We start from the raw sequence: 14,424 nt of genomic DNA, 5'->3' as shown, positions 1-14,424 counted from the left end.
TCCTTCTGACTAACATTCAACGTTTGTTGAATAGATTGGATGGAGGAAGCAATGGATAAGACATGTATCATTCAGAGTTTGCAAAGAGATAACTACAGATATCCTGTTTACTTTAAATATCCATAAATCTCTGAGATGGTAGGAAGTGTTCCAGTACATCTTTGATTTGCTATATCTCCTTCTCATTCAGGATAAAACATGAAAGATAAATAAACTTACATTTACACCACAAGGCAGAAGTATTCTTGCAGTGCTGCTCAGAGCATTGTACCATGAATGCTGGATGCTCACAGAACACTGATGATTTCATGATGACTTCATTTACAGACGAGATGTCAACTCAGAAAACGAACCTGAGGAGGAACCAGATACAGGGCTTTTCCAAGGTTGCAATGAAAATCAGCTGGAGCAGCAAAACACAACTTCAAAGTGTCAAATCCTGACTAACTTGAATGGTCCTTTTGCCAAGTGTCATTCTGCAGTCCAACCAGATTTCTATTTCACGTAAGTGTCTACTCTAGACAGAGTTGTTCTCCCCATTTCCAAAATAATTTTGGCAATAGCTTCTGTCAACAACTATCTTCAGTCATCTGGAGTCTCCAGGCTATTAATAGGAGCTGAGGATAGTAAGTGTCTTTGTAGAATTGGACCCAGTGATTCCATTATTGATATATTTACATTCCCTTATTTATTTTTAAATAGCTGTGATTATCTTTCTTTCATCTATTCAGCATTTCACTTCTCTGCTAGTTCTACAAAGCAGCTTTCCTCTTTTCCCAACCAGATAAAGCATAAGTGTTAAGCCTGGAATTTCCAATGCGCTTACAGTTTTCATCCACATTCAGTGAGACTTTAGAACCTGGGTCTATTGGGTAGCAGTTCTAGTTTCATAAAATTTGTATTGTGCTATAGCTAAAGGCTAAAGCTGACAGTGATACTTCTTAAATTTTCACAGAGAAGTACAAAAACCAGATTAGTGAATATTAACTAACCTGATATCTTGAAGAAAGTTCCCTCTGCTCTGTTTCAAGGTTGCTCTGCCTCCTACATATACGATTCCAACATACCCATGTCTGAGCTGTATTCATCCCCACGTTCATCTTTCATGCTTCAACCATCATCAGTCACAACTTTGCAAAGTAGCTGCCAGTTTTCTTTAGTTACATAATTGTGCCTAATATTTAAAGACAGATAATGCTCACCCCAAAGTCCCTCTTATCTGGGAGAAGAATGTTACAGTACTTTAAGCCAAATAAAATGAACCACTATCCATATTCTTAACATAAGCTGTAAGACTTAGCAGCACTAAAAAGTGCTGTATGAGCAACATGTAGCCTGTAACAGAAGCAGAGGGCAAAGAAGAACTTAATGTGTTAAGTAAGGCAACTGTTTATTACTTTATTAGATTGCATATGAGGAAAACTTTTAATTTAGGGTCACAGTTTAGTAGTGGGCCTGGTAGAGTTAGGTTAAAGGTTGGGCTTGATGATCTTGGAGGCCTTTTCCAGATTTAATGATGATATGATCCTATTTGGACACCTCACATAGCAGCAGCAGCTGCACAACAAATGACCTGATCTTTCCAATCACGTGCTTGGGGTATTCCTCTGTTTCCTGTCAGCCAGATAGTTTTGTTGGAAAACAAAACTAACTCAGGCAGAAAAGCAGATGAAAACCACCAATAACAAATGTACTGGGAATTAATGTTTTCTCATGTTGCACATAGGAGCTGCCTGTTCGATAGCTGTGTGGAAGGAGATGAGATCTTGTGTCAAAGTCTGGAGGAATATGTGCTGGCCTGTCAGCAGCAAGGAGTCAGCATGGATGGCTGGAGGCAGCAGACAGACTGTGGTAAGCACAGGAAGAAACAGAAAGTATGGATTCTACCTACAGGACTCGTAAAATCTGAAGTTTAAGCCTTTTCCTATATCATACCTTCTCAGGGAATAAAAACATGTTGATTCACACTTCACTCACTCTTCACAATTAAGCACACTTGTTTTTCTGGCCTCTCCTCTGTGTCCTATGCTGACTTTTGTATTTAAACCCCAGCTTTGAGAGATACTTCGAAAATCAGAGCTGTCAACTCCCTGTCATCAGAAGCTTTGTGAGTGAAATGATGTCCCCATTCCAAATGGGACAAAAAGTTTCCATTTTGGAGACTATCACAAGCTACAAATCTGAAGGCAAAACATTTAATTTCATACTCTCTTTAAATCTACAAAATATTCTAATTATCTTTTTTTTCCCCTGTGAAATTTCAAGATTAAAAAAAAAGATTAAACTGAAAACTCAAAACTCTCAGACTAAAAAAATGCTGAAATAAGACTTATAATCATCTCAAACATATTTTTCCTCATTTTATATTTAAGTTTGGAGATTCATCAAACTTTTAACTATTTAAGTTTGGAGATTCATCAAAGATGTTTTCCCTGTGTCTGCTATGGTTAGATGACTTTGTATTTCTGGTGAAACACAGTTCCCACAGTTGTGGAACAGCTCTGGCACTTGCAGGGATGGCAACCCTGAACATGTGAGAAGTTGTTTTGAGAGCAGCTTATACCAGGAACAAGAGCACAGAATACAAATGGCTTGGGTGATGCATTTCCTGACTTTGCAGTGCTTTACTTACAACTTCAGAGCTATTATATATGCATGCACATCTGTGTGTGTGTATTTATCAAATTGCCTCCTACACAATGGATCAGAAAGGGAAGAATTCTGTAAGGAAGTAACACCCAGCAGCCTGGTATAACTGGCCTCCTTATTTTTACAGGAATGTCATGTCCTCCCAACAGCAAGTACAGCTCATGCATGTCTGCATGTCCAGCATCCTGCAACGACCTGACCAGCCCCTCTGAGTGTGAATCCCCCTGTGTTGAAGGCTGTGAATGTCTCCCTGGTTATGTTCTTAGTGGCTTTGAATGCGTGCCTTACAAACAGTGTGGCTGCACATACCTTAACAAATACTATGAGGTACGGTCCCTCTGTGGGTCAGACAGCTCCCACTAAACAGTATCTTCTCTTGTTAGTTATTTTGACCATCTCCTCATAATCCTCAGCATGTAATTTTGCAGTAGAAACATTAGAAACAAAGAGAAATTGTTTACTAAAATTCTGGTTTCTGGAGAAAGGGAAGAGAGGTCAAGATCTCTTGGTGTGCCTCTGAAACTCTGAAATAGCAGATAGCATTTCCACATTGCCTTGGAGGTATGATGTGATCCATCTGCCACTCATCCCAAGCAACAGTTGCCTATTTTTGGTTGCACGTGTACCCTGCCTGGGGATAGGATCACATGCCCCAAACTCTTCTTTTACTTTCTTTCTTGGGCCATCCTCAAGTTTCAGAGAGCTGCATTAATAAGCTTCTTGCTTTGGTTTTTTTTTACAAACTACTTAAAAAACTATCTGCCCTATTGCCATTCATCAGGAAAGCATTGGAGAGAGCATAATGAGGGTTCCAGGGCTACATTCCTTTTTTTCTGGCTGATTTTATTTGATCTTTTTAAACATCTAACTCCTGTTTTTCCAGATTGGAGAAATATTCACCACTGATGACTGCTCTCAGAAATGCCAGTGCACAGAAAGCTCCACTGTTTTCTGCTCTGATGAAGTGTGTGGGTCTGGAGAAATCTGTGACATTTCAAACTACACTCGTGGATGCTACAGGAGTGAGTTAACTGCTATCACATTGTCTTTAATGCTATGAAGTCCTGACTAACTTTAAAGAGCCTCATTGGGTTAGGGATAGTTGCAAGAGAGAGCGTACAGAAGAAAACCATGCAAGGGATCTTGCTCTGTTGTTTCACTGGAGAAACAGTGTTTCTTTCCCTTATTCATGTTATCAGATACAAGAAACATGCTAAAATATAGGGGATGTGCAGCATTAGGAGTCAGTGTAATCTAAGCAAGAACAGTTCTCTTCAGGGTTGGATTATCTGAGAGTCAAGTGTTTCTCCTTTTTTCCCAGGCGGCCCATGTATGCCAAATCCTTGTAAGAATGATGGCATTTGCTCTGAAACTTCCAACAGCACCTCTCTCCACTTCTGTGAATGTTCAGAACTCTACACAGGACTAAACTGTGAGGCTGAAAAAATAGGTAATAAAACTATTCTGTATTTCTCTGTCTCATTAAACACATCATTTTCTAAAATGGATGTTGTTGTGGAGAAGAACCGGGCTCGCTCTTCATTTTCATGATGTAGGTTAGTAACCCAGTGGGTGAGAGCCTGTGATCATCCAAGCAGAGAGAAGGGTCAGAAATCCAGTGGAGAGGTACCAGAAAGCAGGACAGCAGGCTTGATACAGCACACAGGACCTGGGTCTGACACCACTCCAGAAAGCCACAGAGAACACAAAAAATAACAAACACACAGAAAAGGGTGGAGAAAAACTCTTTCTGTTCACAGCATGGTTAGCTTTCAGTGACAGGCTCTTGTTTGTTCTTCAGCTGAAGACCCTGGCACAGAGGATTCCGACTACACCGTTGCCATTGTCATCGGAGTTGTGGCAGGAGTAGTTGTTATTGTCATTCTCATCTCCTCTGCAGTGTACCTGTTCAGGTAAGGCTTTTCCCAGCTTTGCTACATTCAGCAAGGACACTTCTTTTAGCACCTGTAAACCTCAAAACTCTCATCAATCACATACTTGCAAGAGCAGAAAGGAGCCATACCATTGGGGATCTCTTCTGAGGAATGTGAGGGAAAACTTAACTTTTTTTATCAGGAGTGAACACATCCCATTTCTTTTACACAGGGCATATGCATCACTTATCATAAAACTCTAGCTTCTCCAAAACTCACTTCTGTTCATGCTCACAGCATTGTTTGATCACTCACTATAAATAAGAGTTGAAATTAAAATATGTTGTTTTTTTCTTTTTTTTTCCCCCCATTGTACAGAACGAAGAGAAATGTGGATACAGTTGTTATAACAAGGGATTCTTCTTTGAAAGGGTCCAGGGACAAATTGGATGCCAGAGTACGTGAGCAAGATTATGGCTGCATTGTGAACAGTGCATTTGATCAAAATGAATCCTCAAATGCACATCTATAGTTAACAATATTGTTCCTAATAATTTGTCATACTTTTTATTCTGTATTTTAATCATATTTCTAATATTTTGAGAAGAAATAAAAATAATAAATTTATCATTGCATTTGTTGAAAACCTTTGTAATTGTTCATTTAAAATAGCTCTCAGATCTTACATTGTAGGCCCAAAATGAAATATGTTCTAACTGACGGAAGAGACTCTGTTGTCTTCAAAGGAAGTTTGAAAAGCATAAATTCCAGACAGATTTTGATGGCACAAATGTGCTGCACAACACGACCTCCACACCTCGGAGAGATGTACAAACCATAGGCTGATGTGGTCAGAATTCAAACTGAAAGAGAGTAGGTAAAGGTTAGGTAGCTGAAAGTAGGTTTAGGTTAGATCTTACAAAGAAATTCCTTACTATGAGGGCAGTGAGGCACTGGAATGGGTTATCCAGAGAAGTTGTGCATGCCCTGTCCCTGAAAGTGTTCAGGGCCAGGTTGGACCGAGCTTGAAGCAATCTGGTCTGATGAAAGGTGTCCCTGCCCATGGCAGGGGATTGGAATGGGATGATCTTTAAGTTCCTTCCAACCCAAATCATTCTATGATTCTATGAACTATTTATAGCATCCCAGGCAGGTCTTCATGAGATCTTACCCAAATCCTTCCATGGGGAGGGGATTAGTTGACCAACATGGACACAGTTCTTTATCCCACTTGTAGCAAGGCATGTCCAGCTGGGGAGAGAAACAAGAAACTGAGCTCACCTGAGGACAGATGTAATAAAAAGGATGAACTCCATTCTCCTCTTAGAGTGAAGGGGCAAGAAGCAGGCTTGTCACCGGTCCCCAGACTGTGGGGACTAAATAAGAGCATAACTTAACAAAAACTTTCTGAAGAATGAGATCGTGTCATAACGTCTCTGTGGGTGTCTTTGCAAACCCAGAAGCTGCCACACAGATGAATGTGAGAGGAGCTCTGCATCAACTCAGCCCCAGACCACACCGAGGACTGCCCTACATCAGGAGACCAAAGGCATTTGCAGCAATGCCTACCTACATGCTGTGTGTGAGACCCACCCCACGACAGACCACTCACAAAGCTCAGGGACTGAAGCATTGCCTGAGCCTTGTCCAAGTCCAGAACAGATTAGCAGGGCTATGAGTGAAGCTTTGAGACATAAAGCTCAAGCTGTTGTTTTGCTGTTGCACCATGATTAATTTATTTTAAGGATCCAGATGTTTGAGACTCTGCTATGGCAAACCTGGGGCTGTGCAGGTGAGAAAACTTTGGATGTGTGAGTGTGGAGTGTACAGGGAGTCAAGGGGGGCATCTCAAAGGGACTCTGACAGCTCAAGTGCAGCAAGTGAGACTGCCAGAGTGAGTCCTGGATGGTTGGACAGGAGGGTTTCCTTAACAGGAAACCTTGTTGGACAGGACTTGCTGGTTTTTCTTCTGTAGTGCTTGTTATTATTTAATTGTCCTTTTTCCTTTCCCTTGTGTCCCTAAACTCATGTGCACTGTTAGCCAGAGAAGGATTTGCAGTCTCCGTGGTGAGTTAGGTTATTCTGGTCCATTCAAGAGCACAGCAGCTGTCCATACACACAAGCTACATCTATTTTGGAAAGGGTATGAATAGAAAGGGCCTTTCAACCTCATTACACAACAAAAATGAATCAGTGAGAGAAGCCTACTCGTGCACAAATTAACTGTCAACTTTATGCTGGAATTTCACTGTGTTTATAATACCATCTTTGCTGCCCATACAGTGGCAGTTTCTATTGCACTCTCGTGCCTGCCACAGCATGATTCTGTGATTGCCCACCCGTGGGTGGGAGCACAGGCCAGTCCCTCCCCTGCAGGATCCCAGCCCAGGCTCCCCCAAGCAACAGGACCCTACTGTGCCCAGGTAAAGCAAATATCTGGGTTTCCATGTATATGTTTGGGGTTTTTTCCATACCACAAGTATTGCCTTGATGATTAAATTTCCACTGCAAATCTTTGCAGTTTAAATAGTTCAGATTTAAAGAAGGGGATGATACAGAAAGCAGAACTGTTGTTCAATGCTCCTCTGAATTAACAATGTCACTGGAAGACAGAAAGATGGCAAATCTTCCACTGATCTCATCTTTAATATCAACCAGCTTGCTTGCCTGGCTTCTGAAATGCAAGGCTTTAAATACTGCTTAGTTCAGCTTACCCAGAGGACACTTTTCTCATTAGTTTTAGCACACTGTGCCAGCAGCAGTAAAGGAGACGGCTGTACAGGCTCAGCTGTGCTTATTTCTTGGACCGGGACCCTGGCAGGGCACAATCATGAAATTCCTCTGCTGTCCCAAAGGAAATGCACAGGCCACGTTATAGAAACACATCCTAAAAATCCCTTTGCCCTGAAACTATTTCACTCAGAGCTCCACCTCCTCTGTTTCTCATCACGGTGAAGAAGTAGAACGGCAGCACCACATTTTTCTCTCGAAAGGTTTCCGGCTGAGGGGTGCTCACTCACTCACCGCTCGGCCGAGCGGGACCGGAGCCCCCCGCGGCTAGAGGGGCTCGAGGAGCTGCGGAAGGCTCCGGGAAAGTGGCAATGGCGCGTCCTCCTCGGGGACGGGATCGGAATTTCCACTGAACCAGTGGTTTTCGAAACAATCTCCCAATGGGAGTGGGAGCCCGGATGGGGGGGACGGTGGGCGGGAGAAGGCGGGGGCGGTGGGACGGAACGAGATGGAAGAGGAGACGGATGGGGTAGTTCTCGGTCAGCGTCGCCCGTGAGCCCGACAGGATCGGAGCAAGCGCCATCTTCATCCTATTTATAGCGGGAGCCGCGGGCCGGGAGCCCGGCCGCGGCAGCAGCGGGAAAGGCGTCGGGGTGAGTGGGGCCCGGGGGATGCGAGCGGGCGTTCCCAGCAGGATGCGGCCCCTGCAGGCTCTGCCGGGCGGCCGCAGGTGCCGCAGGGCCCGGGCCCGGCTGGGCAGCCCCGGGGAGCCGCGTCCCGGCAGCGGAGCGGGCCCGGCCCGACCCCGGCGGAGCCCCGAGCGGAGCGCGGCCGGTAGGGGAGCGCGGGCACGGCGGGCGGGCGGGGGCAGCCGGACACGGCGGCAGCAGCAGCCGGACGCCCGCCCAGCCCGGCCCCGGGCGGATGCGCTGCCTGCGAGCGGCGCCCTTCGCTGCCTCGCCCTGCGCCGGCGGGCGGCAGCGGCCCCGAGCCGGCTCCGGCCCGGCCCGGCCCCGCTCCGGCAGCCGCTGCCCTCGGCGCCCGCCGCTGACACCCTCCGTGCCTGCGCTCCCGCCAGCTGCCCCTGCACGGCCCTCGCCTGCCCGCTGCGCTCTGCCCTGTGCTTAGACTGCCCGGCTGCAACTGCACCGCCTAACTGCGCCAGCCCGGCATGGCAGAAGGCAGGAGCGACCCCCAGCCCGGGGACCTGATCGAGATCGACCGGCCAGGTTACCAGCACTGGGCCCTCTATGTTGGGGACGGATATGTCATCAACGTCACACCTGTAGGTAAGGCTTGTGCTGCCTGGCAAGGTGCAGAGTGTGTGTTGAGATGCCCCAGGAGCCCTGTCTCCCTCTATGTGCTGCTGCTGGTAGACTCTGTGTGTGTAGATGACCTGTCCAGGAGCAGAGGAAATCCATCTGAGGTTGTGGAGAGTCCAGAGACGGTCTGTCTGCCTGCCTTATCTCTTCCCTGACTTCCCCAGATGAAGGAGCCCCATCTCTGTTGGTGAGCACCACATCAGTATTCACCAAAAAGGCCAAGGTGAAGAAGCAGCTCCTGAAAGTGGTGGTGGAAAATCATAAATGGCGTGTCAACAACAAGTATGACCGCTCCCACACTCCTTTCCCTGTGAAGGAGATCATCCGGCGTGCCGAGCAATGGATTGACAGGGAGGTGCCATATGATGTGCTTACCAGCAACTGTGAGCACTTTGTGACTATGCTTCGCTATGGAGAAGGAGTCTCAGACCAGGTGAGTGCCAGGGGTGAGCCCTGGGTGCCTCCCAGAGCAACTCCTGGCTGGGGCACTGGGACACAGCCTGCAGCCTGCAGGGCACAGCTCAGTGCCAGGCGTGGGCTCCAAAGCAGCGCTGCCTCCCCAGAGCCCCTGCCCCTGCAGGCTCCCTGTGCTCTGGCTGCACCCTGGCAGTGCCCTCTCGCTGAGTGCCACCTCCTGGGGGGACAAACCTGGCTGCTGCCCTTCTGATAATGAGGCACATGGCTGTCAGTGATTTATTTACCCTGAATATCCCTGCCTTTTCTCCATTATCATGTTGGGTGGGGAGTAAACATAAGTGCTCCTCGTATTTCCAGCATGTGTTTTGCTTTCTCTTTTATAGGTCACAAAAGTAGTAATTGGTAGTACAGCAGCTGTAGGAGGTATCCTTCTTGCTGGCCTTGCCACTGCTGTTGTGAAGGGCTTGTTTGGGGACTCATCCAAGAGAGAGAGAAAGTACTACTGATGGGCTGTCAGGAAGAGCTCAGAGCAAGGCAGGGGGAGCTCCTGGCCACAGCATTCACTGATCAGCTTTTGCTGCACCTGCCATCAAGGCTTCCTAGCAACTGTGCCACCTTTGCTGTAATCATTAAATAATATTAATATAACAATAAATAATTAATATTTAATAAATAAATTGTCAGAAATACAAACTTTAATTGCCCGAAAATCTTCTTTTATCTAACTTTGCATCCAAGTTCAACTGTTCAGCCTTGCTTTTCCCTGCTATATCATTAAGAAATAAAAAGTCAGGATTGACATCATTTAAAGTGACCTCCGGCAGCAATAACCTGTTTGCCATTTCTACTTTCATTTCATTGCCTGTGATGATTTTTGTGGTGGGCGCATTTGCACTGGTACAGGCTTTTCATCCCTATTCATCAGCTGGTTCCTGTAGGCTTTTTTTGTAGATCTGTGATTTTAACATCAACTTTCCAAAAAAGTCAAAAAAGTACTGCTGAGGGTTTTTCCACCTGAGGGTCCAAGTAGGTGGGACAGCCCTGGCTGCAATGTCTGCAAAGGAGCAGGCAGGGCATGTGCAGTGTCTTGACTCTGTACTTGTCCTGCTTAAACTGAGAAACTCCTGGGAGGTCGGAGAGAAGGTCAGGTCTTTTAAGCTGTACCCTTCAGAGTTCTACAGGAGTGCTCTGGTTTTGGCATGATGGTGTTTTGCATGGTTTTTCCCTGCTTAGAAAGAGTTTACAAACGTACTGAGCCACACCATTTCCTTGTCACAAAGCTGATGTGTGCGTGGTCTTGGAAGAAAACCCTTCAGGCTAAGTGTGCTTGATTGTCCTTTATCTGGAGCATCTGCCTTGAGTGTTTGGAAGCAGGTGAGCTGCATCCCACCTGTGAGACACAGAGTCTGTGCTGCTTTGTTACAGGCAACTGCCTGGACTGCAGGGACAGGCGAGAGCAGAAGAGCTGTGTGTGAGAGGCTGGCTGGTTTTGTCTGCTCTGAACAGGTTGTCCAGAAAGCAGCAAAACACCAGGTGCCACTTGCTCACACACTGCCCTGGCAGCCCCATCAGGGAGGGAATTGTAAGAGTTGAAAAGAAAAACTTGAGGCTTGAGAAAAAGATGGTTTACTAGGTAATCAAAAGCTCTGAATTAAAGGAACACAAAGGAAGGAATTAATTCATTGGTTTTCCAAACAGCAGTTTTACCATGCTCAAAATAACCAAGTCAATCTTCCGTTTTATTTTTGTTCGGCCCTTCATTCTTACATCTGAGGAAAGACACTGGCTTTAACACAGGAGAACACATCATAATGAAACTGAAAATGAAATTGAAAATGAAATTCCTGTAAGTGCAATTGAAACTTCTTCAATGGGAAAACTATTTTTGTTATACAGTAACCTGAGTAGCCTTTCTGCTCTCAGAGCATTCTCTCTGCACACCCTGACAAGTGAGCGCTGTGTGAGGGCAGCATACGAACCTCTCACATCTCTTCTTCATCCTACAATAAAGAGAACTGGCATTAGTTTATATGGGGAATTGTCTTCTTCTTGAAAGCTGCAACATTTCTCAAACTGCAGAAGTTTGCAGTTGTACTGAGCATCTCTTTGCAGTCAGGGTGATGTTGTTCATTATGGGCTGCCTTTTCTTGGAGCCTGGTGGGTGCATTGACAGGATTTGGTGGAACACAGCCCAAACCATAAGCTGAGACGGTGAGGAGAAGCAGCAAAATCCATCAGTTTCTACACTCTGCACTTCTGAACGTTTCTAGGAAATGCTTGCAAGACCTGAGATCTGCTCAGGATCTCTGGAATAGAGTCAAGGCTGTTCTTTTCCCAACCACTGAGAGAACAGCCCTGTGCTGTGGGGCAAACCCAGCACAAGCACAGTGTGTCCCTAAAAAGAATGGAATTTGTAGGACATTAAACAATCTGAATGTGGTGCACATCAGAGGATGAAAACCTGGGCTGATTCAGTACAAGACAGGGAATCCCCAGCATTGTGCAGCCCTGAGCCTGGCTCAAGGGCTTCACCTGGTCCTCTTCATTCTGTTTGTAGGTGCGGTAATGTAAATCTAATCCATGAAGTTGGTGCTATAAAGTTTTTTGCATTTACACCAGGCTGTTTGCATTGGCCATTTACATCCTCTCTGGGTTTGGTATTGGTTAACTGGTACACAAGCCAAACTTTAAACAGAGGTTGTTGTTTTACAAGATGATACCCTGTCACATGTATGGGAGCAGTGTCATGTGGAAGGGGCTAACAGTGGGCTTGTTAGCTAAAGGAGCGAGAAGAAGCTGAGAAGTAATAAGAAGCTGATAAAGAACTTTCTCTAAGGCTGTAACTAAAGAAATTGAGAGAAGAAAGGTAAGAGTACTTTGCAGCTAATCGGAGCATTTTTAGAAAGTTAGGTGAAGTCACTATAACTTTTCACTAATAGCACAGTATTGACTTATTGTAGCTAATAGTTAAGGTAGAAGAAAAGAAACAATTAAAAAATGTATAAAAGATCAGCCATGTTCACTAATAAAGTGTTGCCAACTGAGACTACTTGTAGTCTCTCCTTTGTGTCGTGACCGCCTGGACTGCAACAGTGTCAGGGTTGTTGCCTGCCATGGAACAGAAGCACCCCTTGAGGGAAGGGGCATCTGGCAAAGAGGGGGTGCCCCAACTTCCGTGGTGGCAGGACCAGATTTTTCATCCAGCGGTGGTTTTGGCAACAACCTCGAGAGCAGAGCCTGGAGCAGGCGGCGGGTGTGCCCCGAGGGGCTGGCTCCGGGGCAGAGCCGGCAGTGAGCCTGGCAGGTAACACCCATGCGCCCTGTGCTCCCTATTTATAGCGGCTAGAGGGGACTTTGAGCCCGGCCACGACAGCAGCGGGACAGGTGTGAGGTGAGCGGAACTCGGGGGATGCGAGCGGGCGTTCCCAGCAGGATGCGGCCCCTGCATGCTCTGCCGGGCGGCCGCAGATGCCGCAGGGCCCGGGCCCGGCTGGGCAGCGCGGGCAGCCCCGGGGAGCCGCGTCCCGGCAGCGGAGCGGGCCCGGCCCGACCCCGGCGGAGCCCCGAGCGGAGCGCGGCCGGTAGGGGAGCGCGGGCACGGCGGGCGGGCGGGCGGGGGCAGCCGGGCACGGCGGCAGCAGCAGCCGGACGCCCGCCCGGCCCGGCCGCCCCGCTCCGGCAGCCGCTGCCCTGGGCGCCCGCCGCTGACACCCTCCGTGCCTGCGCTCCCGCCAGCTGCCCCTGCACGGCCCTCGCCTGCCCGCTGCGCTCTGCCCTGCGCTCAGCCGGCCCGGCTGCAACTGCACCGCCTCACTGCGCCAGCCCGGCATGGGACAGGACAATTGCAAACCCCAGCCCGGGGACCTGATCGAGATATTCCGGCCAGGTTACCAGCACTGGGCCATCTACGTGGGGGATGGATATGTCATTCATGTGACAGGTAAGGCTTGTGCAGCCTGGCAAAGTGCAGAGCGGGTGTTGGGATGCCCCAGGAGCCCTGTCTCCCTCCCTGGGCCCCTGTATGTGTAGCTGTTCTTTCCAGGAGCAGTCAGAAACCCATCTGAGGTCCTGGAGGGGTCAGAGAGGGTCTACCTGACTGCCTTATCTCCTCCTTGGCTTCCGCAGATGAAGAACCCTCGTCCTTTCCGCCTAGCAGCTCTTCAAAACGTGCCACAAGAGCCAAGGTGAAGAAGGAGCTCCTGAAGGATGTGGTGGGAAATCTTAGTATATGGCGTGTCAACAACAAGTATGACCGCTCCCACACTCCTTTCCCTGTGAAGGAGATCATCTGGCGTGCCGAGCTATGCATTGACAGGGAGGTGCCATACAATGTGCTTAACAGCAACTGTGAGCACTTTGTGACCATGCTGCGCTATGGAGAAGGAGTCTCAGACCAGGTGAGTGTCACGGGGTGAGCCCTGGGTGCCTCCCAGAGCAGCTCCTGGCTGCTGGCTGTGAGCCGGGCACTGGGACACAGCCTGCAGCCTGCAGGGCACAGCCCAGTGCCAGGCGTGGGCTCCAAAGCAGCGCTGCCTCCCCAGAGCCCCTGCCCCTGCAGGCTCCCTGTGCTCTGCCTGCACCCTGGCAGTGCCCTCTCGCTGAGTGCCACCTCCTGGGGGGACAAACCTGGCTGCTGCCCCTTCTTCTAATGGGGCACATGGCTGTCAGTGATTTATTTACCCTGAATATCCCTGCCTTTTCCAGATTATCATCCTAGAGTGTTGTAAATATAAATGCCCCTCATGTTTCCAGCCTGTGTTTTTCTTTCCCTTTTATAGGTCAGTAAAGCAGCTACTGGTAGTGCTGCAGCAGCAGTAGGAAGTATCATTCTTGCTGGAGCTGCTCTTGTTGGGATGGCATTGTCTGAGAGCACATCCAGGAGATAGTGCCACTGATGGGCTCTCAGGCAGAACTCGGACCCTGTCAGTCAGAGTCTCTGGCCACAGCAGTCACTGGTCAGCTTTTACAACATCTGCCATCAAGGCTTCCTTGCAATCCTGCCACCCTTGCTGCAAACAGTAAGCAATCCTTAATAAAATGTCTGCAATACAAAATTATATTGCCCTAAAATCCTCTTTTATCTGAATATTGTTTTGTGTGCAAGTTCAGCAGTCCAGCCTTGCTTCTCCCTGATATCCCATTGAGAAACAAAGTCAGTGTTTTACAGACATGCTCTAAATGTGGCATGATGGAGTTTTACTCACTTTTTCCCTGGCTACAAAGTGTACATTTCCCAGGCTCTTCTGACTTTCTTTGGGAGCAGCAGAACCCCCAGTGTGGGGAGGTTTGACAGGAAAACCAGTGAGATCTCTCTCTATCAGCTGTTTATTCCACTGTACCATTGACGTTTTCTCCCATCACCTTGTAAGTGCAGTGGTTGCTGGCATTGGACCTGAATAAGCATGCCAGGGGATTTTTATCATCCCTTCCAA

General features: G+C 47.7%; 2 protein-coding genes across 3 annotated transcripts; both read left to right on the top strand.

The window, feature by feature from the left end:
- Positions 1-7,768: 7,768 nt before the first annotated feature.
- LOC135451794 (phospholipase A and acyltransferase 1-like) lies at positions 7,769-9,691 on the top strand. The gene is made up of 4 exons (XM_064721309.1): positions 7,769-7,906; positions 8,332-8,542; positions 8,740-9,008; positions 9,376-9,691. Exons 2-4 carry the CDS (start codon positions 8,425-8,427, stop codon positions 9,496-9,498), a joined length of 510 nt encoding a protein of 169 aa, XP_064577379.1. The 5' UTR covers positions 7,769-7,906; positions 8,332-8,424; the 3' UTR covers positions 9,499-9,691.
- LOC135451795 (phospholipase A and acyltransferase 1-like) lies at positions 7,807-14,058 on the top strand. Of its 2 annotated transcripts, none has more exons than XM_064721311.1 (4): positions 7,807-7,906; positions 12,728-12,932; positions 13,118-13,389; positions 13,771-14,003. In XM_064721311.1, exons 2-4 carry the CDS (start codon positions 12,821-12,823, stop codon positions 13,876-13,878), a joined length of 492 nt encoding a protein of 163 aa, XP_064577381.1. In that variant the 5' UTR covers positions 7,807-7,906; positions 12,728-12,820; the 3' UTR covers positions 13,879-14,003. The 2 variants fall into 2 exon arrangements, with proteins under 2 accessions (XP_064577381.1, XP_064577380.1); XM_064721310.1 differs by lacking the exon at positions 7,807-7,906 and adding an exon at positions 12,325-12,383 and having other exon boundaries at positions 13,771-14,058.
- The last annotated feature ends 366 nt before the right edge of the window (positions 14,059-14,424 follow it).

This window comes from Zonotrichia leucophrys, chromosome 9 (genome assembly GCF_028769735.1).
Source record: "Zonotrichia leucophrys gambelii isolate GWCS_2022_RI chromosome 9, RI_Zleu_2.0, whole genome shotgun sequence".
NCBI lineage: Eukaryota > Metazoa > Chordata > Aves > Passeriformes > Passerellidae > Zonotrichia > Zonotrichia leucophrys.
The sequence above is the reverse complement of the archived record's forward strand: the minus strand, read 5'-3'. Positions and strand labels throughout refer to the sequence as shown.